Source organism: Macrobrachium nipponense, chromosome 3, assembly GCF_015104395.2.
Source record: "Macrobrachium nipponense isolate FS-2020 chromosome 3, ASM1510439v2, whole genome shotgun sequence".
Taxonomy (NCBI): domain Eukaryota; kingdom Metazoa; phylum Arthropoda; class Malacostraca; order Decapoda; family Palaemonidae; genus Macrobrachium; species Macrobrachium nipponense.
The window spans coordinates 46,900,302-46,926,064 of NC_087202.1; the positions used below are offsets into that span (position 1 = coordinate 46,900,302).

The window sequence follows — 25,763 nt, forward strand, 5'->3', positions numbered from 1 at the left end:
TTTACTTCATGTTCACCAATGATGGATTTCAAGTTGTTGACTGCTGCCAAAATGGAAGTTGCTCTTTCCTTCGTCTTTAGATTAAGGAAAAGCTTTTTAGTTTCATGCGTACATGATGAGGGTGGTCAGAATACAGGCTTATGACATTCCTAGGTTACATGCTTTTCAATTATATTTACCAGAAATTATTTTCAGGTTTACACCGCATGTTCCAGGGTTATGACGCTCATCTGGCAAAAGAAATATGACTCCAAAAATGCAAAATAATCATTACTAGAAGGATTTTAATGAAAAAATGCAATAAAAATGCAGTTTACATAGTTTTTAATACACCCAAAGCATTAAAAGTAACGTTTTCTTATGATTTTTTATGATTTTCTGGCTTACGACGATTTTCGGCTTGTGACGCGTCTCAAGAATGGAACCCCTGTCATAAGCCAGGGACTGCCTGTAGTACACTTTGCAGATCTGAATAATAAGTAGGCAATGATGATGATACTGATCATTCATACACACTACGCTATAACGTCACAAATGCGTGAAGCGGAGCCTTCTGTCTTAGGTAATGGCTGAGCAGGAAATCTTTCTCTCGCATCCCCCCCCACCCCCTCTTTCAGACACCAGCAAACCCCCCACAACCCCACCTAAAATACTTGAAAAGACAATTGATTTCATACGTTTGCAGCGCATGACTCCCACACTTTGAACGGCGTCACAGATACTGAAAATCTATTTTTGAGAACTAGCGACTGCATAAAAGGGGAATCCGCAATCCAATCACGCATATTTTGGGACTGGACTGTACTTTGCCCATAAGAAACCCCAAAGAAATTTCCATGATTCCTGATGAATCAGAATATGGGAATAAGCATCTTGCATGTCCAAGGAGACCATCCAATCTCCTTGGCGAAGCAATTCTAGGACCGAGTGGGTTGTTTCCATATTGAACTTTGTTTTTGAGATGAACAAGTTCAGAGCGCTCACATCCAACACAGGTTTCAGGAACTTTGAAAGGGATGGAATAACCGAGGTGAAGAACTTGGACCACCCAAGGATCTGCCCCTCTACGATTCCACTCCTCCCAAAACAGGTGCAACCTGGCACCTACCAGTGCATGAAAGATAGTCATATTACTTGGAGGAAGACTTAGAAGCAGTTTTGTCACGGATTTGGAAGGGGGGCACAGGTTCAAGCGAGGTTTGATGAAGGGTCTGATTCTACCTCTACAAAAAGGCTGCCAGTCTTCCAGGTAAAGGAGAGGAAGATTTGACAGGAGTCATAGAAGAGGTGGCTTTTACTTACTTAGTCAACTACGCCAACAGATCATTTGTCGACTTTTTCTCCAACACAGAAAGAATATCTAACCGTTTCTTCCAGAAATAAGTGTTGCTTATCTAATGGCTAGAAAAGCAAAGCCAACTTCTGGGAAGTAGTAACTCCTTTCATGATAAAGGAGCACCAATGAAATGAAACACCTTTCCAATGGTGTTCTGTTGAATCCTGCTGGTGCACTACATGTTCAACAGAGGAAGCGACTGCTTGTGGGCAAACCCCACCAGTCTCCCTTGGACCTTCGGCATGTCTTCTCCACGAGGCAGGGGAGCAGGACAGGGACCTTCGTCTAGAACTGGTGGGACAAACAGCCACTCCCTCAGAAACCACTGCACTAACACTCAGCACTTCATCATTATTAGCCTTTTCTAGAAGAAAAAACTAACTCCATAACCATACTGACAAAAACATAAAACTTTTTCTCAAAACTAGATTCGAGGCTGGCAATGGCGTTGGGAGAAATTACATGGGAAGCTGGTAAAGGAGTTAAAGGAGCAAGAGAAGGAGGACTTAAGATTGGGGACATGGCTAGAGGAGGAGGGGAAGAAACAGGAAGAGCTGGATCTGCGGAAGACGCAGAAGCGGTTACACTAGCTTTACTTTCAGCTCTTAAGACCTGCCTTTCTCATCCTATCCTTTACTAGTTTATCAGAATGTGCAAGAAAAACCTTCCATTGATTGTCACTACAATCTTTACATTCATCACAAGCCGATTCGTGAGTACACTCAGACCCGTTACCTCTACGTACATTTAATACACTTTGAGTGTGGGTCATAAATAGGCTTAACCTTCAACCTAGCCTTGCACCCTCCAGCAAAACCTAACTCCTGAATGACTAGAATCTGACATTGACGGCTTTTAAATGCCACAAATAATTGCAGTTACAGCTAACAAAAGAGAAAGCAAGCAACTAGCAAAAACACGAGGTGAGTACTTCACGAAAATATGACAGTCAAAACCATCTAGCAATGAAGAAAAAGTCTGCACCGACCACTGAAATTAACCAGGAGCCAGCAGAGAAATGAATTGATGACACCTGGTCTGTTGTAGTACCTGTTCCTCCCTTGAGCAGCAGGAGATGATGTCACCTACATTGGTGATGGCAGCACCACTGCGAAAGTTTGAATAATTTGTCTGCTGTGTAAGGAACCTACAGCTGTATAATTGTTTGGTAAGATACTGCAATAAAACTGGAAATTAAATTGATCCAACACTGTACTTACCCTTATCACTCCCAAGACCATCATGACCGTCACCATAAAGAAGACAGATAGTACCAGAGCAATTATCGTATATCTAACACGGACTGAAAAACAACACAAAAAATTAATTGAAATGCTCAATTCAATAAGCTATCACTTATTTATTCTTGTCAAAGCACACCTAAATTTGACTGAAATACATTACTCTACCTATTATGTATTCAATTTCTAAAAATCTGAACTATCCATATATGTATATTCATTTTTTGTCATCATCTTCAGTATACATACAATCTTCTCAGTATTTAATTATTCAGCTTCAGAGAATATTGAAATACTAACAATACTTATCTTAATTATCTCAATGGAATGGAATGGAATATGAAATTAGGCTTGAAGCCAAGGACTGGAATCCAGATGGATTACTCAGCACTAAAGAATTTGGTTTAAAGTGAATATTTATGGTGATGAATTTATAAATGAAAATAATAAAATAAAGGTGATTTTAAAACTATGGTAAAAACTGATATCCCCCATAAAAATTATAATTTCTCATTTCAAGAGTGCAAACAAGAATAAAAAAAATTTATACATAGTACATTTATATGCGTATAAATATGCTTATAAATACAACTTCAAGTGTATATACTACAATTGGCAATGTACCAAAAGGTCAAAAACTAAATTTCATTAAAAAGGTTAATGTCTTTGAGGAATCCAACAATGTTATTAACAGCTACATCCGGACCAAGTAGTTCTGCTATATCCCTTGCCCACCAACCCATGTCTCTGCTGTGCTGATGAATACCTATGGCAATGTAAAATAATGTGTTCCACAGTAAGGGGAGAGTCACATTACATACAGACTGGTGCAGTGACCCCCTCTAAGGGGTGGGTCAATCGAGTATGGCCAATTCTCAGACGACATAATATAGTTTCTACCCTATGGTTTTGTTGGAATCCAGATGGCCAATGTTAAATACTTTGTCTGATCTTCTTGTTGGTCAGAAGGGGAGACGACCAACATGCTTGCCATTTATTTTTTATATATGAGCAAATAGTCCATTTCATGTCAGTAGCAGGAATATAGTTGAAGAGAATGTCTTCTTTAGTAATGACATCTCTTGCTTCATGGTCAGCAAGTTCATTACCAGCAATAGCTACATGGGCAAGGACCCAGCAAAAATGGACTGATTTGAATTTGGACACAAATCTATACAACCATTCTTGAATATGCTGAACAATTGGATGTTTAGGGTTATATTGCATAATGGCCATGAGTGCACTATACAAATCTGAGTATATGGTGAAATTATTACCCTGCAGAGTAGAAACAATCTCAAGAGATTTGGCTAATGCAGTTAATTCAGCTGTAAAAATAGAGGCATTATTAGAAAGTTCATGGTAATATGAGCTACTACCATGAACAATAGCACAACCAACTCCACTTGATGTCTTTGATCTATCAGCGAATAATTTAACAGAACCCGAATGTATTTGGTCATGATCAAGAAAATGAGCCTTCACTTCTTGGACATTAACAGATTTTTTTTAACCACAGCTTTTTGACAGACTGATGGTTCTGGGATCAACCAAGGAGGCAACTTAGAGCAATGTATTCCCTTAATTTTTTTGGTCTTTAATAGGCACACTGTCAACTGCAGCATTAATTCTCACATGGAAAGGCTTGGATGCTCTAGTATTTGCAAACTGCTGTGGATCGTTTTGGTTAAGAATAGATGCTGCAGGGTTTTCTGGGAACCTCTTAATTTGACCATATACCGCAGTCCCAGTTCCTCTTGACGTATGTCTAGAGGGAGCTTTTCAGTGTCGGTATATAGACTTTCAACTGGAGATGTCTTAAATGCACCAGGGCATATTCTTAGACCAGCATGATGAACTACATCCAGCTCCTTAAGTTTGCTTGCACTTGCTGAAGAGAAGATTTGACAACCATACTCAGGCTTTAATTTACATAACGAGTCATATAACCGTAAAAGTGACCTCTTATCAGCACCCCAGTTAAAACCTGACACTACTTTTAAAATGTTAAGGGACTTCTTTACCTTAATTTTCAAGTAGTCAATATGGTTAGCCCATGTTAGCTTCTTATCAAATCATCCCTAAAAACTTCACCTCCTCCTCATATGGTATTAATGTGTCTCTCAGCTTAATATTTGGGATGGTTTCCTTTCAAGTACTTCTAGTAAAACGAACTGCCACAGTTTTGGAAGGGGAGAATCAAAAGCCATTGTCATCCTCCCAATTGCTGATTGCATTAACTGACTTTTGCAAGAAATTACAAGCTGCAGTAGCATCATAACTAGTGACATAAATAGCAAGGTCATCCACAAACAAAGACCCCTTTACTGGAGGTGAGGCACATTCAGCAATGCTGTTTATAGCCACAGCAAATAAAGTGACACTCAATACACTGCCTTGTGGGACACCTTCCTCCAGCTCAAAAGCATTAGACAAGATATTTCCAATTCTAACTTTAATATATCTAACACTTAGAAATGACCTGATGAACTTTAGCATATTACCTCTTATTCCCATGTCACGAAGCTGTTTAATGACACCAAAAAGGGATTTTGACGTAAGGAAAAATCTATTTCTGGGCGATTGGCTCGTGTCGCCAGCGAAATATCCTTTAATCTATTATTTCTAGGGTAAATGTACTAACACATACCAGAGAATAAATAAATAAAGAAAAAGGTCAGTATAACTGACTCGCTCACCCTCCCAGAGGGTGTCGGTATGAACACTATGGCGAGTGAGACCACTACCACGAGCCAAATGCCAATAGAATTCTCCCACTACAAAATCCCCCAAGAGGAGAGCCGACCCACAGAGTGGGCAGCACCAACTACTACTACTCCATCCCATGCTGCCGACTGCTGCGCCTCTGGTGGCCATCCTGAAGTTAGCAGACAATCTTGGCGATGGGACGGGTAGGGCGGGATTTCGCTGCGACACGGGCCAAATCGCCCAGAAATAGATTTTTCCTTACGTCAAAATCCCTTTTCTGGGCTCAGCTCGTGTCGCTGCGCGAAATCGTACCAGAGAAATAGCACAAGATTGTAAAGAATTGAACAAAATACAAAGAGGTCTCAAATAAAAGATAAAATAAAAATAAACGAATAATAATTGCTAATAAGGATACATATACACAGTGATACAAAATAGAAATATTGCTTAAATTACACTTAATTCTAATAATATTTCTTAACTTAAGGTAATATACATATATACAGGAGAAATATGTCATATATGTACAAAAATGGTATCTGTGTAAAGCTATGTATCAAAACATTCTAAAGCAATTAATATAAAGTTGAATAAAACAAACTCAATAATAATAATATATAAAGGAATGTATATGACTTAATATACAAAACCCGTAACCATTACAATAAGATGTATCTCCTAGCATAAAAATAAGGAGATGACATCCACGAGATCAATATCCATCATCAAATGTGGGTGTCCCTAGCAAAAAAATAAGGGACACCCACTACATCATCATAAAAGCAGCTAAGACACAAGGTGCCCGTAAATGAACAAGGCAGGAATAGACGAACTGTTGGGTGAGGCAGGTAGAAAGGAGGACTGGATCTTCTACTAAAGATTAGTCAGAGTCAGGGGAAACTATGTTCCCCGCTGCAACTGCTGAAAATTTCAGAGCTTCCAAGGACTTTAAGTAATGACGTTTGAACACTGTCGGCGATTTCCATCCAGTATACTTTTCAACTCATCGAAGTTCATATGTTGGAAATAGTTAATTGAGGTGGCTACTGCCCTGACATCATGTGCTTTTGGGAAAGAGTCAGGATTGGCTTGTTTAATGAAGTACAGGATTTGTTGCCTGATGCCTTTAATAGATAAAGTGCCACCTTTTTCTCTCTTAAAGAGAGGACCCGATGATGATGAGGAGGGTCCTATAGATAGAAAGGCTCGTAAGGCTTGAAACTGGGCAAAGAGATACATCTTGTGGAAGGGGTAGTACCTTCCATGGTTCCCCACCTCATCAAAGGATCTTCATTCTTTGCTATAAAGCTACGTTCCGGAGAAAGTAGCACTTCCCCTGTGGGAAGGAACTGAATATGATCCGGATCTCTGGATAACGCCGACAGTTCTGAAATTCTAGCTCCTGAGGCCAAGCTTAATAAAATAGGGTTTTTCTTAAGAGCATTATAAACGAGCATGTGTCATTATTGGTTTCTGAAGCCAGCTTTAGAACATCATTTAAGAACCATGATACTGACGTAGGCCTTACCGAAGGCATAAGTCTAGCACATGCCTTGGGAATAGACGAGAAGTAGGAGTCTGTCAAGTCTATGTTGAACCCAAATTGAAAAATCTTTTTCAAGGCTGACTTGTTTGTCGTAATTGTGCTAGCTGCTAAGCCTTTTTCAAATAAGGATCTGAAAAAGGATATAGCTGAATTGATTGTCATGATCCTAATATCTGATTCTTTCAGGAAGGTTGCTAACTTTTTGACAGCAGCATCATACTGTCTCAAAGTTGAATCTCTTTTATCGGATTCCAACGAAGAGAATATTCTGAGGGTCAATATTCGCATCCCTTTTTGCTGCAAACTTCATGAAATCCATAAAGTTAGGGTTTTGAGAATCCCTGAGGAAGCGAACACAGTCTTCATTTGTACTGACTGGGAGAGCCTGGGATTGGGGATCCGAAGAGGGCGAAGACCCAGTTCCAGAATGAGAGGGTACCAATTGCTCTTCGGCCAGTCTGGGGCTACTAGAGCCACTTGACCCTTGAATGTCCTGAGTTTGTTTAAGACTTTCATGAGAAGATTCACCGGAGGAAAGACATAAATCTTCTCCCAGTTGTTCCAGTCTAGAGCCAAGGCGTCCGTGGCATAGGCCAGAGGGTCCAGGTTGGGGGCCACATAACACGGGAGTTGTGGTTCGTTTGCGATGCGAAGAGATCCACCTGTAGACCTGGAACTCTCTGAAGAATCCATTGGAACGAACTGTTGTCCAGTGACCATTCCGACTCTAGAGGTACTGATCGGGATAGAGCATCTGCTATGACGTTTCTCACTCCAGCTATATGAGTGGAGGAGAGATGCCAACTGAACTTGTCCGCCAGGGAGAAGATGGCTACCATGACGTGATTTAGATGACGTGACTTGGAGCCTCCTCTGTTTACACAATGTACCACCACTGCGCTGTCCAGGACTAGCTTTATGTGGGAGTACTTTGGCGGGCATAACTTTTTTAGTCAAGAACACTGCCATTGCTTCCAGTACGTTTATATGGAACTGACGGAACTGAGGTGACCACGTTCCTTGAACCTTTTTGAACTGGGAATATCCTCCCCAACCGCTTAATGATGCGTCTGTGTGGATGGTGATCCCTGGTGGAGGAAACTGAAGGGGCACTGACACCGACAAGTTCTTGACTTTCGCCCACGGTCGGAGTCGATTCTTTAGAATCAGAGGGACTGAGGATAATTTGTCCCTGGACCTGACATTTGCTCGTGAGCGCCAGATTCTGGTTAGGTCTTTCAGTTTGGCTTTCATTAAGATGTTCGTCACTGATGCAAACTGGAGGGAGAACCCAAGATCCTTTCCTGGGATCTTCTTGATGCCAGTTTGTGACTCAGAAATTGTTTGACTGACTTCGCTATTTCCTTTCTTTTGGATGATGGAATCGACAGAGTATGGGAGGATAGATTCCATTGAATGCCTAGCCACTGAAAGTTTGACTCTGGGGTGAGTCTTGACTTGGTCCTGTTTATCTTGAAGCCTAGATATTCCAGGAACTGAATTACTTTCAGTGTTGCTCTGTTGCATTCCTCGACTGTTGAAGCCCAGATCAACCAATCGTCGAGATACGCTACTACCATAATCCCTTGCGATCTGAGTTGTTGAACTACTACTTCCGCCAGCTTCGTAAACACCCTGGGTGCTACGTTGAGTCCGAAAGGAACTACCTTGAAGGAGAATGTCTGGTCTCCTATCTTGAAGCCCAGATACGGACGGAAGTGTCTTGCAATAGGGATATGATAGTAAGCGTCTGTAAGATCGATAGAGGTGGTGACGGCCCCACGGGGAAGTAAGGTCCGTACCTGCGAGATCGTGAGCATCTTGAACTTGTCGCAGCGAATGGCTAAGTTTAAGCGGGACAAGTCTAAGATTACCCTTCTTTTTTGTGAGCCTTTCTTTGGCACGCTGAACAAGCGTCCTTGAAATTTTAACCTTTTGACTCTCACTATAGCTCCTTTCTGAAGGAGATCCTCCGCATACTCCGTCAGTTCCTTGGAAGGAAGTTGGCGGAAAGGTCTGGATGGGGGTGGGTTCGTTAACCAGCTCCAACCCAGGCCTTTTGACACAATGCTCTGAGCCCACTTGCTGAAGTTCCACCGGTGGCGAAAGTGAAACAGCCTCCCTCCTACCTGAAATTCCTCATTGGTTCTGGTAGCCTCCTCGGCCTCCCCTGAAATGTTTTCCCCTATTAAAGGGACCTCCCGATCCTCTCCCACGAAAGGATCGCTTACCTCTGCCTCCCTTACCCGAGCGGTCATACTTCTGTGAAGCTTGACTCTCGAAGGCTTGATTGTAAGCTGGAGAGAAGGGCGTAAGAGGTGGGAGGGCTGAGGCTGAGGGGAGATAACGTAAATCGGCTGTGATTGAGCCTTTGAAGTGGAAGGTTGGGCTGTTTGCACTAAGGGAACAGCTGGAACTTGCTGAGAAAAGCGTGGCTGCTTTTTCTGGTAGGGCTGGAAACGTCTAGGTTTCCTTTGACCCTTACCCCTAGCTGCTAGATCTTGTCGCCTCTTGGCCGTAAGACCCCAACGGTCCTTAAGGCTCTGGTTCAACCTCGTAGCCTCTGACTGAACCTCCTTCACCATCGCTTCTGGGAAGAGGTCGCTCCCCAGAATGCTCGACGCAAGTAACCTATTCGGCTCGCGCCGAATAGTTGCTTCTTGTAGGACATGCTTCCTACAATTCGTCCTAGCAGTGGCAAACTCAAACATATCTGACTGTACCGTTTGAGTCAGGGATTTGGTCATAAGCTTGAAGAGCGGTTCTGACCCATAGGCTATGGTAGCCACCTCGGTCATAGCCATGGAATTAATAGATCTGGCTAACCGCGATTTGGCGTCAAATTCTGCCTGAATAAGGCTATCTGGAAGCCTAGGTAGCTTCTCACCAAACTGCTCCATAGCACAGTCCGGTTTGAGTTTGCCAGCTGAGGTGTTAGGTAAGTCTTCCCACAATTCTCCGGCTGAAGGAAGTAACGGAGATGTAAGGATCTGCTTCCTTCAGTTGAGGCATGGGGTCCCCCTTCTGGGTCCGCTGGAATGGTAGACGTCGCGATCTTTGTCAGGAAAGGGAGCGGGGTACTCTCATCCATCGTAAAGATCGTAAATGGACTCTTGAAAGGTTGGATTTTCGTATTGGAACAATCCATGTCCTCTAGACACCTGAGCCATTCTCTCTGAGCCTGGTCACGTGAATAGAGGACTGTCTCCTTTGGTACTTTATCATCCCGAGTCATGGCTGAGGCGGTGAGCCTTGCGTAGCCGATGAACGAGGCTGAAGGTCTTCCGGGTAGAACTCGAAGTCCTCGATCCTCCGAGTTCCACATTCCGGGATAGAAATGAGTCCGTCTTGGAAGGGGGGGGGCGTATGACGCTACTCTCCAAGGGTTGTTCATTGAGAACGGAGGTAGAGAGTCATACGGGGGAAGCTGGGCTCCACCTGTATTGAAAGGTGGAGGAGAGGCTAGAGGAGCTTGCTCAGTCCGGCTATAATGCTGTCTTGAGAGGTAATCCTATCCGACAACCGAGAGATCATTTGTTCCATGCTACTTTTCAGAGACCCAACCAGGTCGCCCACCTGTTGTAACAGACCAGCATTGGAGTCCAAAGCCGGAGCTGCTGCGGAGGTGGAGGGGTGGCTCTGAATTGGAACCAAGGGTAGCGGAACTGACGACTCCGCCGGAGTGTGAGATCTCTCTCTGGAGGATTTACTCCTCGAGGACTTAGAGCCGGACCCAGAAGCTTTAGATCTCTCTGCTCCGGGATTCCTAGCCGGAGACTTACGAGAAGAGGATGACGCCGAAGCCGTCTTCTTAGACGACGACGACGTCTTCGTCAAGGATTTTACTGCTTGACCCTTGACCTTGGGTCTAACTGAAGCGTCAGGAGGAGTATATAATTCGTTACCCGTAAAGCCTTGGAGGATGGAGAGGTTGCAGGAGTAGAAGAAGCAGTTGCACCCCAAGGGTATCCCTTGGGTGTCCACCTTACCTACCTCGACCAACAGGTCGTCCACACCTACCATAGGTTCTACATTAATATCCAACGTCGCGACTTCCGAGGAGATGTCCTGGCCTTGGTCAGTCAATGAGGCAGCCAGCTGTTGCTTGGATGAAGGCGATAGTCGGGGCCGCCTCTACTGGGTCGACGTATCCTGTCGCCTTGCCTCCGGGGTGAAGATAGTACCGCCAACCTTTTCTCCAGGATGTAGGGCATACCCTTGGCGGCGTTCTTCCCGAAACCGCCGACCCAGGCCCGCAGGGTTGCCAGTGCGGTAATCCCTCACGGCCCGGCGGCGCCTGGAAGAGAGGGTATTGATTAGATTTAAGAATAACTTAAAACTAAAGCTAACTTAAAGCATAACTTAAAATTATAGGGGCTATAAGGCCCCTTGAATTTACCTTAAGTTAGAGTGATTGATGTAAAACTTAAGCACTATAACAGATGAGGACCAGCTACCGGAGATGGAATACTTACCCCGTCTAAAAGCTGGCTCACCAGATCGTAACATATGGTACACGTTTCATGGTACCAGACCTGGATGTCCCCGTGCGGAGTCGCGCATGGAGCATGGGACCGGCAAACTTCGTGTCCACATGGGTCTTGAAGTGTGGCGGCGCATCCCGGATGCTCACGTTGGTGGTCTGTAAGTGAAAAGACACATGAGTATCTTAAAGAATATCACTTACAGGCTAAAGGACAGAAGAACTCCGTTGCATGCCGGAGCTCGGAAAAAATTTGGGCATAGCCCCTCCCTTAATCGCCTGAATAGGCTATAACCCCGGAGGTATCCGTGATGAAACATGAAGGGAGGGGGGATGGTTTAAGGTACTCTAAGATAAAACTTAACTAGTTTAAACATAATAGATCTTAAACCTAAAAGCTCGAACGTACCGGACTAAGTCCAGTGCGTGGCGGAGTGTATAACTCAGTGAAACGGAGAGGTTAGAAGGGACCGACTGTATGTTCCGGTCCACCCCGTGGGGTAGACTAGCACCTTTCCGCTGGATGCCAGGTCTCCGGTGGTAAAGGAGCCCTAATAAGGTGGGAAAGAGCAAGGGCATACAGACTCGGGCTAGTAACGGAGCGACGGAGTAGTAAGTGGATGGGGGGGTTAAAGGCCAGTCCCCCCCACCTTACCATCCGACCGGACCGAGAAGCCGGAGAGGTCGAGTCCAGTCTGGGTCTGTCCCGTCCCTCTACCCCCTCCGCCTGGGGGGAGAGAGGGAGGCAGGCTCGGGTATGTGGAGCGAGCATGGGCAGGTGGCCTACCCACCCCCCCCGACCCTATGGAAGAGCGGGAGGGGGGAAAGGTGACTGGACAGGCGTCTGGCTGCCTCGTGATCACATAGTGACCACGGGGGGGCGATAAGAACACAAAACTAAGCCCTAGAACATAACCACTGATCAGAGAGATGCTATCGGGAAGCAACGAGCTGAAAAGAAAACGGCGGTAACATAAAGGCCCAATGGGCCATGACCTAGGCTAAGCGCGCCAGACGCCTAACTAACCTAACAAATATCACATAAATAATACAAATGAATAATAAAATGAAAGAAAGAAAACAAAATAGTAGGAGAAAAAATCCAGGAGTGTACGACTAACCCGAAGGCAAGGCTACCACTCAAAGCTAGCCGAGGCCGATACTAAGAGCCCGTGGCTAGGGTCTGGATGGAAGAGCCTACATAAGGTAAAAGACATGCTTGCATTGACAAAACCGTGTAGACGACCCTAAACAAAGCGGATAATTAAAATTTAAGAGCGTACAAAAGCAAGGGGATGTTCTGGGTATGGGCGACCCAGAACGGACCCACCACGAGGCAGAACCATGCTGCCATGCTTCCGACCTAGAGATCGTATTTATACCTAAAAAACGGCAAATACGTGCTCAGGGCCGGAAAAAAACCAATTAGCAATAAAACACTGAGTACTTAACTTAGCTGCTGCGATGGCTGCACGCTCCATGGTAATAAAATCCAAAGGAAAGGGCACAAAAACACAGAGAAGAAAATGGCACGTGTGTATCGTGTGCGCTAACTGAAAAGGAAGGCCACCAGAGGCGCAGCAGTCGGCAGCATGGGATGGAGTAGTAGTAGTTGGTGCTGCCCACTCTGTGGGTCGGCTCTCCTCTTGGGGGATTTTGTAGTGGGAGAATTCTATTGGCATTTGGCTCGTGGTAGTGGGCTCACCCGTCCCGCCCCCATTAGTGTTCATACCGACACCCTCTGGGAGGGTGAGCGGAGTCATGTTATAACTGGACCCTTTTTCTTTATTTATTTATTCTCTGGTATTTGTTTGTTAGTAACATTTTACCCGCCTAAAAGAATAATAGATTTAAAGGAATATTTCGCGCAGCGACACGAGCTGAGCCCAGAAATACCAAGTAGTGTCATAGGCTTTTTCGAGATGGAAGAAGACTCCAATAGTCTGACAGCATTTTGAAAAACCTTGCTGAATTTGGATTGATAATCTTAGTATGTAGTGGGTCCAGAGTCGAACGATTTCTCCTAAATCCTAATTGGACAGATAATAACAAACCATTTTTTTCTATATGCCACATTAGTCTAGAATTCACCATTTTCTCAACCAATTTGCACACCAACTTGTAAGAGATATTGGCCGATAGCTTGTAGTAAGATGTGGATCTTTCAATGGTTTCTTAATGGGAACAACAATTGCAATCTTCCAAGAAGGGGGAAGAATACCAGTTTCCCATATTTTGTTAAAGATTTTAAGAAGGTAAGATTTAGCTGAATCTGAAAGACTTTTCAGCATGCTATAAAGAATGTTATCATTCCTGGGGGATGCTGATTCAGATGATGATAAGGCATCTTTCTAAAATTTAAATTAAGGGAAATGGTAGAATTCCTAATATTCTGGAAACGAGTTGAATAGTTCCTGGAACTTTATACTTCAGTAGGCTTGGTAACAAGGTTTCCATTGATTTTCGTACAAGGTGTTGGTGTGGGAACATATTTGCCAATTAGTTTTCTAATCTTTTTCCAGATCAACCTGGTTGGGGTCTTGGAATTTTTGCCATTTATATAAAAAAAGCCAGGATTCTCTTTATTTTTTAGAAATATTTCCTCTGTTTTACCATTGCTCATTAATAAAGGGATTTTGACGAAGGAAAAATCTATTTCTGGGTGATTGGCTCGTGTCGCCCTATGAAAGGATCCTTAATATCATACTTTCTAGGTAAAATTAATCTAAAATTACCAGAGAAAAAACAAAATTAAGAAAATGTCAGTAAAACTGACTCGCTCACTCTTAAAAAGAAGTGTCGGTATGATGATAGGGGCGAGTGGGAACACTACCACGAGACATTCACCAATTAGAACTTCCAATCAGAATCCCCACAAGAGAGAGCTGATACCAACGGGCGATGCAGCCGCTACTACTACTACTAGAGGACGCCACGGACAGCAGCGCCCCTAGCGGACATCCTTAATCTAAAAACATCTTGTCCGCATTGGGGGGGGGGGGGGGTGTGGGGGGGGGGGGTAAACAATATAGGGTCGGGTTTCATAGGGCGACACGAGCCAATCACCCAGAAAGAAATAGATTTGTCCTTCGTCAAAATCCCTTTTCTGGGCTCACGCTCGTGTCGGAGCCTATGAAAGAGTACCAGAGAAACAGACAAGATGGGAAAAAAGGACAAATGAAAAGCAGTTGTAAAACGAGGGATATAATATAAGTAAATCAATTACAGCATACAAACTAAGTACTTAACCTAACTTATTCTAAATAGTAACATAAAAGAAACGTTAGTAATGTAAAAAGTACTTAAAAATTACAATAAACATAGTAAAAATATAATAATGCAGTATAATATTAACAAATATATTTACTTAGAAAATTATTTACAAAACTATACAAAACACATTGTGTCCTACCCTAGCATAAAAATAATGGGTAGGTACACTGAAGTACAATATCAGTACAAGTGTGGATGTCCCTAGCAAAAAAATAAGGGACAATCCACTAGTATGATTCAGTGGCTAAGGCTAGGATATCCGAGTAGCATGGCGATAGGGTGAGGCATGTTGGATGAGGTAGGTAGAAAGGAGACCTGGATCTATACTACGACTACTATACAGTATCAGGAGAAACAATGTTTCCCGCTGCTACTGCTGAAAATTTTAAAGATCCAAGGACTTTAGATAATGACGTTTAAAGACTGTCGGGGATTTCCATCCAGTATACTTTTTAAGATCCTCAAAGTTCATATGTTGAAAGTAATTAATTGAGGTGGCTACTCCCCTGATGTCATGTGCTTTTGGGAATGAATCAGGATTGGCTTGTTTAATGAAGTAAAGGATTTGTTTGTCTAATACCTTTTTTTACTGATAAAGTAACCACCCTTTTTTTTCTCTCTATGAAGAGAGGACCTGAGGATCTTGAGGATGTACGAGATAGAAAGGCTCTTAAAGTTGATACTGGGCAGAGAGAAGGATCTTGGGGAAGTGGGATGACTTTCCAAGGGGCCCACCTTGCCAGAGGATCCTCATTTTTAGCTAAAAAGCTACGATCCGGAGCAAGCAGAACTTCTCCTGAGGGGAGGAATTCCAACAATGGGGACCCGCATTCTCTGGTATAGAGCCGACAGTTCTGAAATTCTAGCTCCTGAAGCTAGGCTTAATAAGAATAATGTCTTCCTAAGAAGCATTATGAATGTACAAGACGAGTTGTTCAGTATCTGAAGCTAGTTTGAGGACATCATTTAAGAACCATGAAACTGCAGTAGGCCTTTGAGAAGGTCTAAGTCTAGCACAGGCTTTAGGAATAGACGTGAAATAAGATTCAGTCAGATCTATCTGAAAACCTAACTGAAAGATCTTCTTCAAAGCCGATTTATGAGTAGTAATAGTGCTAGCTGCTAAACCTTTTTCAAACAAGGACCTGAAAAAAGGATATAGCTAGATTAACTGTCATGGTTGTAGTGTTTGATTCTTTCAGGAAAGATGCTAATTTTTTAACAGCTGAGTCATATTGTCTAATGGTTGACTCTCTCTTATCTGATTCTAGGAAGAGAATATTTTTGTGGATCAATATTAGCATCTTTATTAGCCGCAAACTTCATGAAGTCCATAAAGTTAGGGTCTGAAGAATTCCTGAGGAAGCGAACACAGTCCTCATTTGTACTGATGTGACAGCGTGGGATTGGAATCCGTTTGAGGTCGGAGACCCAACCTTCCAGAAGAAGAGGATACCAGTTGCTCTTGGGCCAGTCCGGTGCAATCAGAGGCTACTATTCCTTTGAAAGTTCCTCAGCTTGCTTAAGACTTTCAAGAAGAAGATTTCACTGGAGGAAAAAAAGAAAAAAACAATAAATTTTCTCCCACTGATCCCAAATTCTGAACGGAGGGGGGCAGGGCGTCCGTGGCATAAGCCAGAGGGTCCAGGTTGGGGGCCACATAGCAAGGGAGCTTGTGGTTCGCTTGTGAGGCGAAGAGATCTACTTGGAGACCTGGGACTCTCCGGCATATCCACTGGAATGACCCGTCGTCTAGGGACCATTCTGATTCCAGAGGCACTGACCGGACAAAGCGTCTGCTATCACATTTCTGACCCCCGCCAGGTGAGTGGCGGACAGATGCCATTTGTGTTTGTTTGCTAGGGCAAAAATGGCTATCATGACATGGTTCACATGCTTGGATTTGGACCCTCCTCTGTTGTGCAATGAACTACCACTGCACTGTCCAAAACTAGCCTTAGATGAGACTTTTTCGGGGGAGGGGGAAGCAGTCTCTTCAAGGTAAGAAATACTGCCATTGCTTCCAGAACTTTATGTGGAGCTGGCGAAATTGAACTGACCAAGTCCCCTGAACCTGTTTGAACTGAGAATATCCCCCCCACCCGGACAGGGAGGCATCCGTGTGAATGGTTAACACTGGAAGGGGATATTGAAGGGGTACCTGCTTGGCTAAGTTCTTTACTTTTGACCATGGACGGAGTTGATTGCGAAGGATCTGTGGAATTACTGACAACTTGTCTCGAGATTTGGTGTTTGCTCTCATCGCCAAACTCGATTTATATCTTTTAGCCTTGCTTTCAGGAGGATATCTGTTACCGAATGCAAACTGAAGGGACCCTAGGATTCTTTCCTGGGTTTCTCCTTGATGTTTTGTTTGCATTTGAGAAATTGCCTGACAGATTTTGCTATTTCCTTCCGTTTGGCCACTGGAATTGACAGATTGTGGAAAGACAAATCCCATTGGATTCCCAGCCACTGAAAAAACGAGACTCCGGGTAAGTCTGGATTTCGTTTTGTTTATCTGGAACCCCAGATGTTCCAGAAAGTGAAAACTACCTTTTTGGTGGCATTGAGACATTCCTCGACGGTTGGTGCCCAGATCAACCAATCGTCGAGGTAAGCTGCTACCATGATTCCCTGAGTTCTCAATTGTTGTACAACCACTTCTGCTATTTTCGTGAATACCCTGGGGGCTACATTCAGACCGAAGGGCATCACTTTGAATGAGAATGTCTGATTTCCTAGCCTGAATCCTAGGAATGGGCGGAAGTGTCTGGCTATAGGGATATGATAGTATGCGTCTGTAAGATCGATGGAGCATGTGACGGCTCCACGCGGAAGTAAGGTCCTTACTTGCGAGAGGGTAAGCATCTTGAACTTGTCGCAACGAATGAAAGAGTTTAGCTTTTGACAAGTCTAAGATTACCCTTGTTTTTTGAGCTTTTCTTTGGCACGCTGAATAAGCGACCTTGAAATTTTAGATGCTTGACTCTCGCAATAGCTCCTTTCTGAAGGAGTTCCTCCGCGTAATCTGTCAATTCCTCTGATGTATTTGGTGGAATGATTTGATTGGAGGAGGATCTTGATCCAACTCCAACCCAACCCTTTGGACACTATGCTCTGTGCCCAATTGCTGAACCCCCACCTGTGACGGAAGAGGAACAGCCTCCTCCTACCTGGGGAGCCTCATTGTTGATGGGCGGGTTACCACCACGCCCTCCTCTGAACTGCCTGCTCCTTGTCGCCCGTCCTGCGCCACGCTGGCGAAAGTAGCCTCTCGCCCTACCTCTCGGTTGCTTGTTAAAGGGAGTGTAGCCCTGACCTTCATACGTAGGGTTGAAGGCCGGCGAGAGTGCGTAGGAGGTCGACGGTTGTGATTGAGGAGACAGCAGGAGGATGGGCTGGTTCTGTTTCGAACTACCAGGTTGTCCCTGTTGGGTAACCGGGACGGCCTGAAACAAATTGCTGCTGTTGCTGGTGTTTCTGGTAAGGCTGGAACCTTTTACCAGACTTCTTTGGTTTCTTACCAGCAGTGGGGGCGGATTCTTGCTTCCTCTTAGATGAAATACCCCACCTAGCTCTAAGGCTCTGGTTGAGCCTAGCAGCCTCGTGGTGCACTTCATTTACAGCGGATTCTGGGAAGAGATCCGCTCACATGCTAGAAAAAGAAGCCAGGAGTCTATTAGGCTCGTGCCTAATAGTGCACTCCTGCAGAACGTGCTTTCGGCAATTCCTCCTAGCTTGGAAGAAGTCGAAAGCATCTGTCTGAACCGTCTGAAGCTGGGATTTGGCCAAGATCTTAAACAGCGGTTCTGTAGCATATTGAAAAGAGCAGCCATTTTCCGTTTTAATTTATCAGAGAAAATTGAGGGGGACCTCCTTTTTTGCCCAAACCTAGTTCGCGCGTCGAAACTCCGCCTGAACTCAAGGAAACTATCAGGCAGCCTTGGAAGCTTGTTCTCGCCGAACTGGTCCATGGCGCCCAGGAACCGGTTTGAGCTTGCCAAGCGTGTGGAATTGTGGGCTGGCAAAGTTTTCATCCCACAACTTCTTCCCAAAAAGGCTGGGAAGAGCGGAGAAGTAGACTCCGCCTCCCTTAGCTGTGGCAATGGGCTCATCCTTGAGGACTGCCTGAAGAGTCCGCTCTACTATTTTCGTGGCGAACGGAAGAGAATCCTCTTTCTTCGTCGCAAAAATAGTGAAAGGACTCTTATAGGCCTGGAGCTTAGTGTTTGTGCACTCCCAGTCCTCAAGGCAGTGAACCCATTCCCGTGGGCATGATCCCCTACTGTAGAGAACATCCTCCCTAGAGATCTTGTCCTTCCCATAGTAAGAGCCGCTTACAGTCAGCCTTAGCATAGCCGATGAAAGGCTGCGCCAGACCCGGAGGATAAAACTCGAAGTCCTCAATCCTTCGAGTTCCACACTCCGGGATAGAGATCATCCCATCCTTAAATGGAGCGTAGGCGGCTACTCTCCAAGGGTTCTCCATAGAGAAAGCTGGCAGAGAGTCGTATGGCGGGAGCTGGAAAATACCAGCACTTGGCACTGGGGGAGACTGGAAGAGGGACCTGAGAGAGCCCAGCCACTCGGTCCTCATTCTCTCTAACCCTGTTAGAGAGATCCTGGATGGGATTGGCCTGATTGAGACAGAGTGCTTGACAGTTGTGCAAACATCTGCTCAAATTTCGTCCCCAGGGCGGAGACTTGCGAACCAACCATCTCACACATGTTGCATCACCACTGCTGAGAAAGCAGTGGGATCAAAGGTGCTGGGTCCCGCTCCTCCCACCGGCGTTGCCGGTAGTGGATGCGGTGAAGGGGCAGGAGAAGGCACTGGCTCGGCGGGATGAAGCGCGAGCCTTCTCCTTAGAAGCCTTGCTTCTAGAGCTCTTCGAGTAAGAAGAGCTCGGCTTGGCCTTCACCGCGGTCAGCGTAAGAAGTCGAAGACTTCCTAGCCGAAGAAGACGAAGACGACTTCTTAGAAGTCGTCTTAGATAGAGTCTTCGGTTCTCTCTGTCCCTTCACCTTAGGGGGTACAGAGAGAGCGGAGAGCGGGTAGGGATCTCAGATCCCACAAAGCCTTGGAAAGAAGCGCTCGAAGAAGGGACAGGAGAAGATCCAGGAACACCCAAGGAAAGACCTTGGGCGCCCGACAACACCTACCTCAACCAACAAATCCTCTACTCCAACCGCCATCGGCTCGATGTTTAGGTCCAGGGCAGCGACGTCCGGGACCGACTCCATGTTGAAGGGCTACGGACCCCGAAAGATTGCTGGAGATCTTGCTGGATGGAGGCTATGAGAGGGGCTGCGGACAAGGGTCAACATACCCTGTTGACTTGCCCCGCCGGGAAGATCTGGACGGCCAGCTTTTGTCAAGGATGTACGGCTGGCCTTTGGCGGCGTTCTTCCCTTCCCGAAGCCGCCCACCCACGCTTTCAGGGTAGCAAGGGCGACCTCCCTCACACCAGTAGCCTGGAAAGAAAGGGCGAGATGAGCTTCTAATGGCGGAACGGGGTTAACAAACTTATGTCTAAGAGTTGTTAGTAAATGATAAAGAAGCCTATAATCGACTTACCCCTCCACAGCTGACTGACTAGGTCGTAGCAGATGGCGCAGGCTTCCGGGTGCCAGACGATCATATAGTTGAATGACGTGGCACAAGGAGCGTGAGACCATGCACTCATCGTGGCCGCCAGGGGTCAGTCAACCAACGTTCGCGTTGGGCAACGCCGGGGTACCTGACAGTTGGTAGCCTGTAAGTGGAAAAATACATGAGTATCAGGAGAACATTACAGTTCTAACAGTTGCTCCGCTGGTGCCGGAGCGAAGAAAGAAAGTTAGATTAAACCAGTAGCCCCGCCATAATACGTGGTGGTAACAAGGTTGGTTGGTTGTCCTAGGCTATTGCTCCGCTGACGGCGGGGGGGACAAAAGATAGAATCCAACCAGGAGTGGTGGTAAAAGGAAACCACGACGAAAAATGGCGGGATGGTAAGCATATGAATAATAAAATTAAACAAATCATCGTAAAATTAGGGTATATCCTTAAAATAACAATAATATCAAACCTTCCTCCACCCGTCTACTAGAAGAGTGCCCGGGTAAGAAGCAAGCTCCCTTCCGGTAGCGGGGGAGAGATATAAGGATATAGTAGGCAAGCAACCGACCACTAGTAGTGACCACCCCGCCCGCTGGCGAGCCAGTAATCTATAACCAAAGGTGGCCCCGGCTGCGACGGGAAGGCTCCGTTCGTTATAGAAAGGGAAGGTGGCTGAGCAACTGGGGAAGGGGGGGGAGGGTCTCGGCGTAACACGGCGGGAGAGAGAGAGGGGGGGGGTGGCCTACTCCTCCCCGTCTCAACAACTACCCGCTCGGAGACACGGTACCCTATGAGTGGTCGCCCTATACCCCCCGCTGGGAGGAACCCCTGGCCACCTCAGAGAGGGAGGGAGGAAGGCAACTGAGGTTGTCATGACAACCAAGGGGTCCCCCAGCACCCCCCTATACCTGGTAGGGAGGGAAGGGGAAGGGTAAGGTGCGATGGAACACGTGACCGCAAGTGGCCTAAGCCGCGAGCAACACAAAAACCGTGGGAGGGCCACGTGAACCATGCTGTACCAAACCATGGGAACATGCACCTAGGCTAGCCTAACACCCTAAATAGAATAAAATTACATCGTAAAGATGGAAAAGACACTTTTAGTAGAAGAAGAAAGAAGCCCATGAGGAGGCAAAACTGTTCCGAGGACAAAGCCTACTCGGAGCCAGCGAAAGCCGATGAAGAGCAAGAGCCGGGATGCTGGGCTGGAACAATAATAATAACCCTAAATACCAAACTAAGAGAAATGGTAAGGGGGCTAATCTAGCTAAAAACTCGATGTAAAAACGATGAACGTAAAAAGTAAGCCCATAAGTATAAGAAGTCCCAGTATGGAGGACCGGGAATTCTTAACGAGGCAGCATGGCGCCGCCACGAGACAACCGGGAAACCGTATATGACCTATTAGAAGGAAAATACTGGTTCCCGGAAGACAAAAATATAGTAAAACATTACTTATGAGGCACTTAACTTAGCCGTTGCGATTGCAGAACGTTCCATATCGAAGAAGATAATAAATCCCGTAAAAGGCACAGCACAGAGAAAAATGCGTCTGGACGCTAGCGCTAAATATTAAGGATGTACGCTAGGGGCGCTGCTGTCCGTGGCGTCCTCTAGTAGTAGTAGTAGCGGCTGCATCGCCCGTTGGTATCAGCTCTCTCTTGTGGGGATTCTGATTGGAAGTTCTAATTGGTGAATGTCTCGTGGTAGTGTTCCCACTCGCCCCTATCATCATACCGACACTTCTTTTTAAGAGTGAGCGAGTCAGTTTTACTGACATTTTCTTAATTTTGTTTTTTCTCTGGTAATTTTAGATTAATTTTACCTAGAAAGTATGATATTAAGGATCCTTTCATAGGCCGACACGAGCTGAGCCCAGAAAATAGATTTTGCTGTTGCAGACTGACTGGATTTATAATGCCTATAACATTTCCTGGTAATTTTCCTTAAACTACCACAGGTTTTATCCCACCATGGAACAGCAGGCCTGCATGGTATTCCTTTGGTCTCTGGTATAGAGGTTTTAGCACCGTTCAATATTTCAGAGGCAAAGTATCATAAGCCTTTATATGGGACTTGAAGGACTCAAATTTCTGGAATAGGTTAGTATCTTCCTGAAATTTGATCCAATCTGCTTCCTTTTCCTTCCATTTCTCACAAACTTTCAGATGAATGGGAAAGTTGAAATTCATCTACAGACCAGTTAAAATCCAAATAGAGTGAAGAAGAGCAAATATTCAAGTCTATAGCAGATGAATCACCTGTGTGAACACTATATGTCATAGTAACATCATTAAAACATGTAAGATCATTATTATTAACACTTGCCATCAATTATCTTACCCTCTGTGTCTAAAAAATTACCAGCCCAAATTGGATTGTGAGAATTAAAATCACCAAGTAGTGAAAAAGGAGGAGGAAGTTGATCAATTAAATGTTGAATGTCCCTAAGAGTGAACCTACATCTTGGGGGAAGCTAAGGAGAGCAGATTGTGATTTCACAGTCAAAAGTAGCCCGGATAGCAAATGCTTGAAGCTGCATGTTAAGGGGAACAATACAGTGTTGCAATGATTTAGCAATAACTATTGCAACACCTCCATGGGCACAGTCCCCATTTGCAGGCTCATCTTATAGATCTCATAGTTTAGACCCAGATTGTACACTGCATCTTCTTAGTTTCATGGAGACATACAACCCCTGGATTATGCTCATGCAGTAATAGTACTTTTAAAATTTCTGAGCGAGTCCTTAGTCCCTTACAGTTCCATTGAAAAATGTCCAGTTTGAACTTTTCTTTCTAGGATCTCCCAAGGGCAATTCAACTGTAATCTATACTATTTCTTTAATTTATTTTCCAAATGGGACTTCATAGGAGTTTCTCTAGAGTATCTTGATATATTAGGCTTATGATTATCTCTATTGTGTTTTTTATTGGCTTTCTGATATGGAGCAGAGTGGACCTCTACTATAATAGTCTTAGTATCCAAGGAACTTAATTCATTGGCTGTTTCTGAGGCAGACGTACCCTCATTGTTGGCCTCATTTTTGTTACACTTTTTATGGTGTTTTGATATGTCTATACTTTGAGCAGGTGGAGGAGAGAATGAAGGAGTTCTTACTCTTTTTGGACCTTTGGTTTGTTCTTGTTCCATTTCTTCAAAGGTTTCTTGTTGCAGAGATGGGAGAGACAAAGGGTAGGTCTCATCAACTGGAGATGATTCTACTGTATAAGTAGGCACATCTTCGTTAAATAGGGGTGCTTCAACCCTAGTAGGCTGAGCACCTAGACCAGATGACAGGGTCTTAGTCTCAGGAGTTCCTACTTTTAAACCAGGTATAGGTGCTACATTGTTAGCTTGAGTTTTTATATGGGATAGAGAATTCAAAGCCATAGCATATGTCTTTGACCAATAATTTTTTAGCATAACTAATGCTTATATGTTCAGCATTAACATTGCATACAGCTGCCTCTTCATATTTATATTGGCTGCAATTTTTATTCGATGGGGTATGATCCAGTTTGCAATTTATGCATTTTGGTTGTCTCGAACAAGGACCATGTCCAGGGGCTGAGCAATTACTAAAAATTTTATTGTTTTAAGAGAATCTGGATGGATGTTTGAACTGAAAACAGTTATAGCACTGCAGAGGTTTTGATAAAAATGGTTTTTCTGGGCTCAGCTCGTGTCGCTGCGCGAAATATCCTTTAATCTATTATTTCTAGGGTAAATGTACTAACACATACCAGAGAATAAATAAATAAAGAAAAAGGTCAGTACAACTGACTCGCTCACCCTCCCAGAGAGTGTCGGTATGAACACTATGGCGAGTGAGACCACTACCACGAGCCAAATGCCAATAGAATTAATTCTCCCACTACAAAATCCCCCAAGAGGGGAGCCGACCCACAGAGTGGGCAGCACCTACTACTACTACTCCATCCCATGCTGCCGACTGCTGCACCTCTGGTGGCCATCCTTTTCAGTTAGCGCACACGATACACACGTGCCGTTTTCTTCTCTGTGTTTTTGTGCCCTTTCTTTTGGATTTTATTACAATGGAGCGTGCAGCCATCGCAGCAGCTAAGTTAAGTACTCAGTGTTTATTGCTATTTGGTTTTTTCCGGCCCTGAGCACGTATTTGTCATTTTTTAGGTATAAATACGATCTCTAGGTCGGAAGCATGGCAGCATGGTTCTGCCTCGTGATGGGTCCGTTCTGGGTCGCCCATACCCAGAGCATCCCCTGTCTTTGTACACTCTATTTTATTATCCGCTTTGTTTAGGGTAAGGTCTACACGGTTTTGTCATGCATGCATGTCTTTTACCTTATGTAGGCTCTTCTATCCAGACCTAGCCACGGCTCTTAGTATCGGCCTCGACTCGCTTTGAGTGGTAGACTTGCCTTCGGGTTAGTCGTACACTCCTGGATTTTTTCTCCTACTATTTTTTTGTTTCTTTCTTTCATTTTATTATTCATTTTATTATCTATGTGATATTGTTAGGTTAGTCAGGCGTCTGGCTCGCTTAGCCTAGGTTACGGCCTATTGGGCCTTTATGTTACCGCTTGTCAGCTCGTTGCTTCCCGATAGCATCTCGCTGATCAGTTGGTTTTGTTTTAGGCTTAGTTGTTGTTCTTATCGCCCCGTGGTCAACTATGTGATCACGAGCAGCCAGACGCCTGTCCAGTCACCTTTTCCCCTTTCCCCCTCCCGCTCTTCCATAGCGTCAGGGGGGGGTGGCTAGGCCTGCCAATGCTCGCTCCGCATTACCCGAGCTCCTGCCTCCCTCTCTCCCCCCAGGCGGAGGGGGCGGTAGAGTGGACGGGACAGACCCAGACTGGACTCGACCTCTCCGGCTCTCGGTCCGGTCGGATGGTAAGGTGGGGGGGGACTGGCCTTTCCCCCTCTCCATTCTACTTCGTCGCTCCGTTACTAGCCGAGTCTGTATGCCCCCGCTCTTTCCCACCTTACTAGGGCTCCTTTACCACCGGAGGCCTGGCATCTAGCGGAAAGGTACTAAGTCTACCCCACGGGGTGGTGACTTGGAGCATACAGTCGGATCCCCCTTCTAACCTCTCCGTTTCACTGAGTTATCACTCCGCCTCGCACTGGACTTAGTCCGGTACGTTCGAGCTTTTAGGTTTAAGATGTTCAGTTTATTTTAAGTACCTTAAACCATTCCCCCTCCCTTCTTTTTTACCGGATACCTCCGGGGTTTATAGCCTATTCAGGCTAGTAAGGGAGGTCTATGCCCGAATTTTTTCCGAGCTCCGGCATGCAACAGAGTTCTTCTGTCCTTTAGCCTGTAAGTGATATTCTTTAAGATACTCATGTGTCTTTCCATTACAGACACAACTGTGAGCATCCGGGATGCGCCGCCACACTTCAGGACCGTGTGGACACGAAGTTTGCCGGTCCCATGCTCCATGCGCGACTCCGCACTGGGACATCCAGGTCGGTACCATGAGACGTGTACCATATGTTACATGGTGAGCCAGCTGTTAACGGGGTATAGTATTCCATCTTCCGGTAGCTGGTCCGCATCTGTTTAGTGCTTAAGTTTGCATTA

General features: G+C 45.1%; 1 protein-coding gene across 3 annotated transcripts in view; it reads right to left on the minus strand.

Annotated features, from left to right (window-relative positions):
• LOC135221740 (uncharacterized) overlaps positions 1-25,763 on the minus strand; it is a 201,473-nt gene that overhangs the window by 92,975 nt on the left and 82,735 nt on the right. For all 3 annotated transcript variants that reach the window (XM_064259547.1, XM_064259545.1, XM_064259546.1), the window contains exon 4: positions 2,557-2,639. In XM_064259547.1, the coding sequence (XP_064115617.1) occupies positions 2,557-2,639 (83 nt within the window). The remainder of the gene's footprint in view (positions 1-2,556; positions 2,640-25,763) is intronic.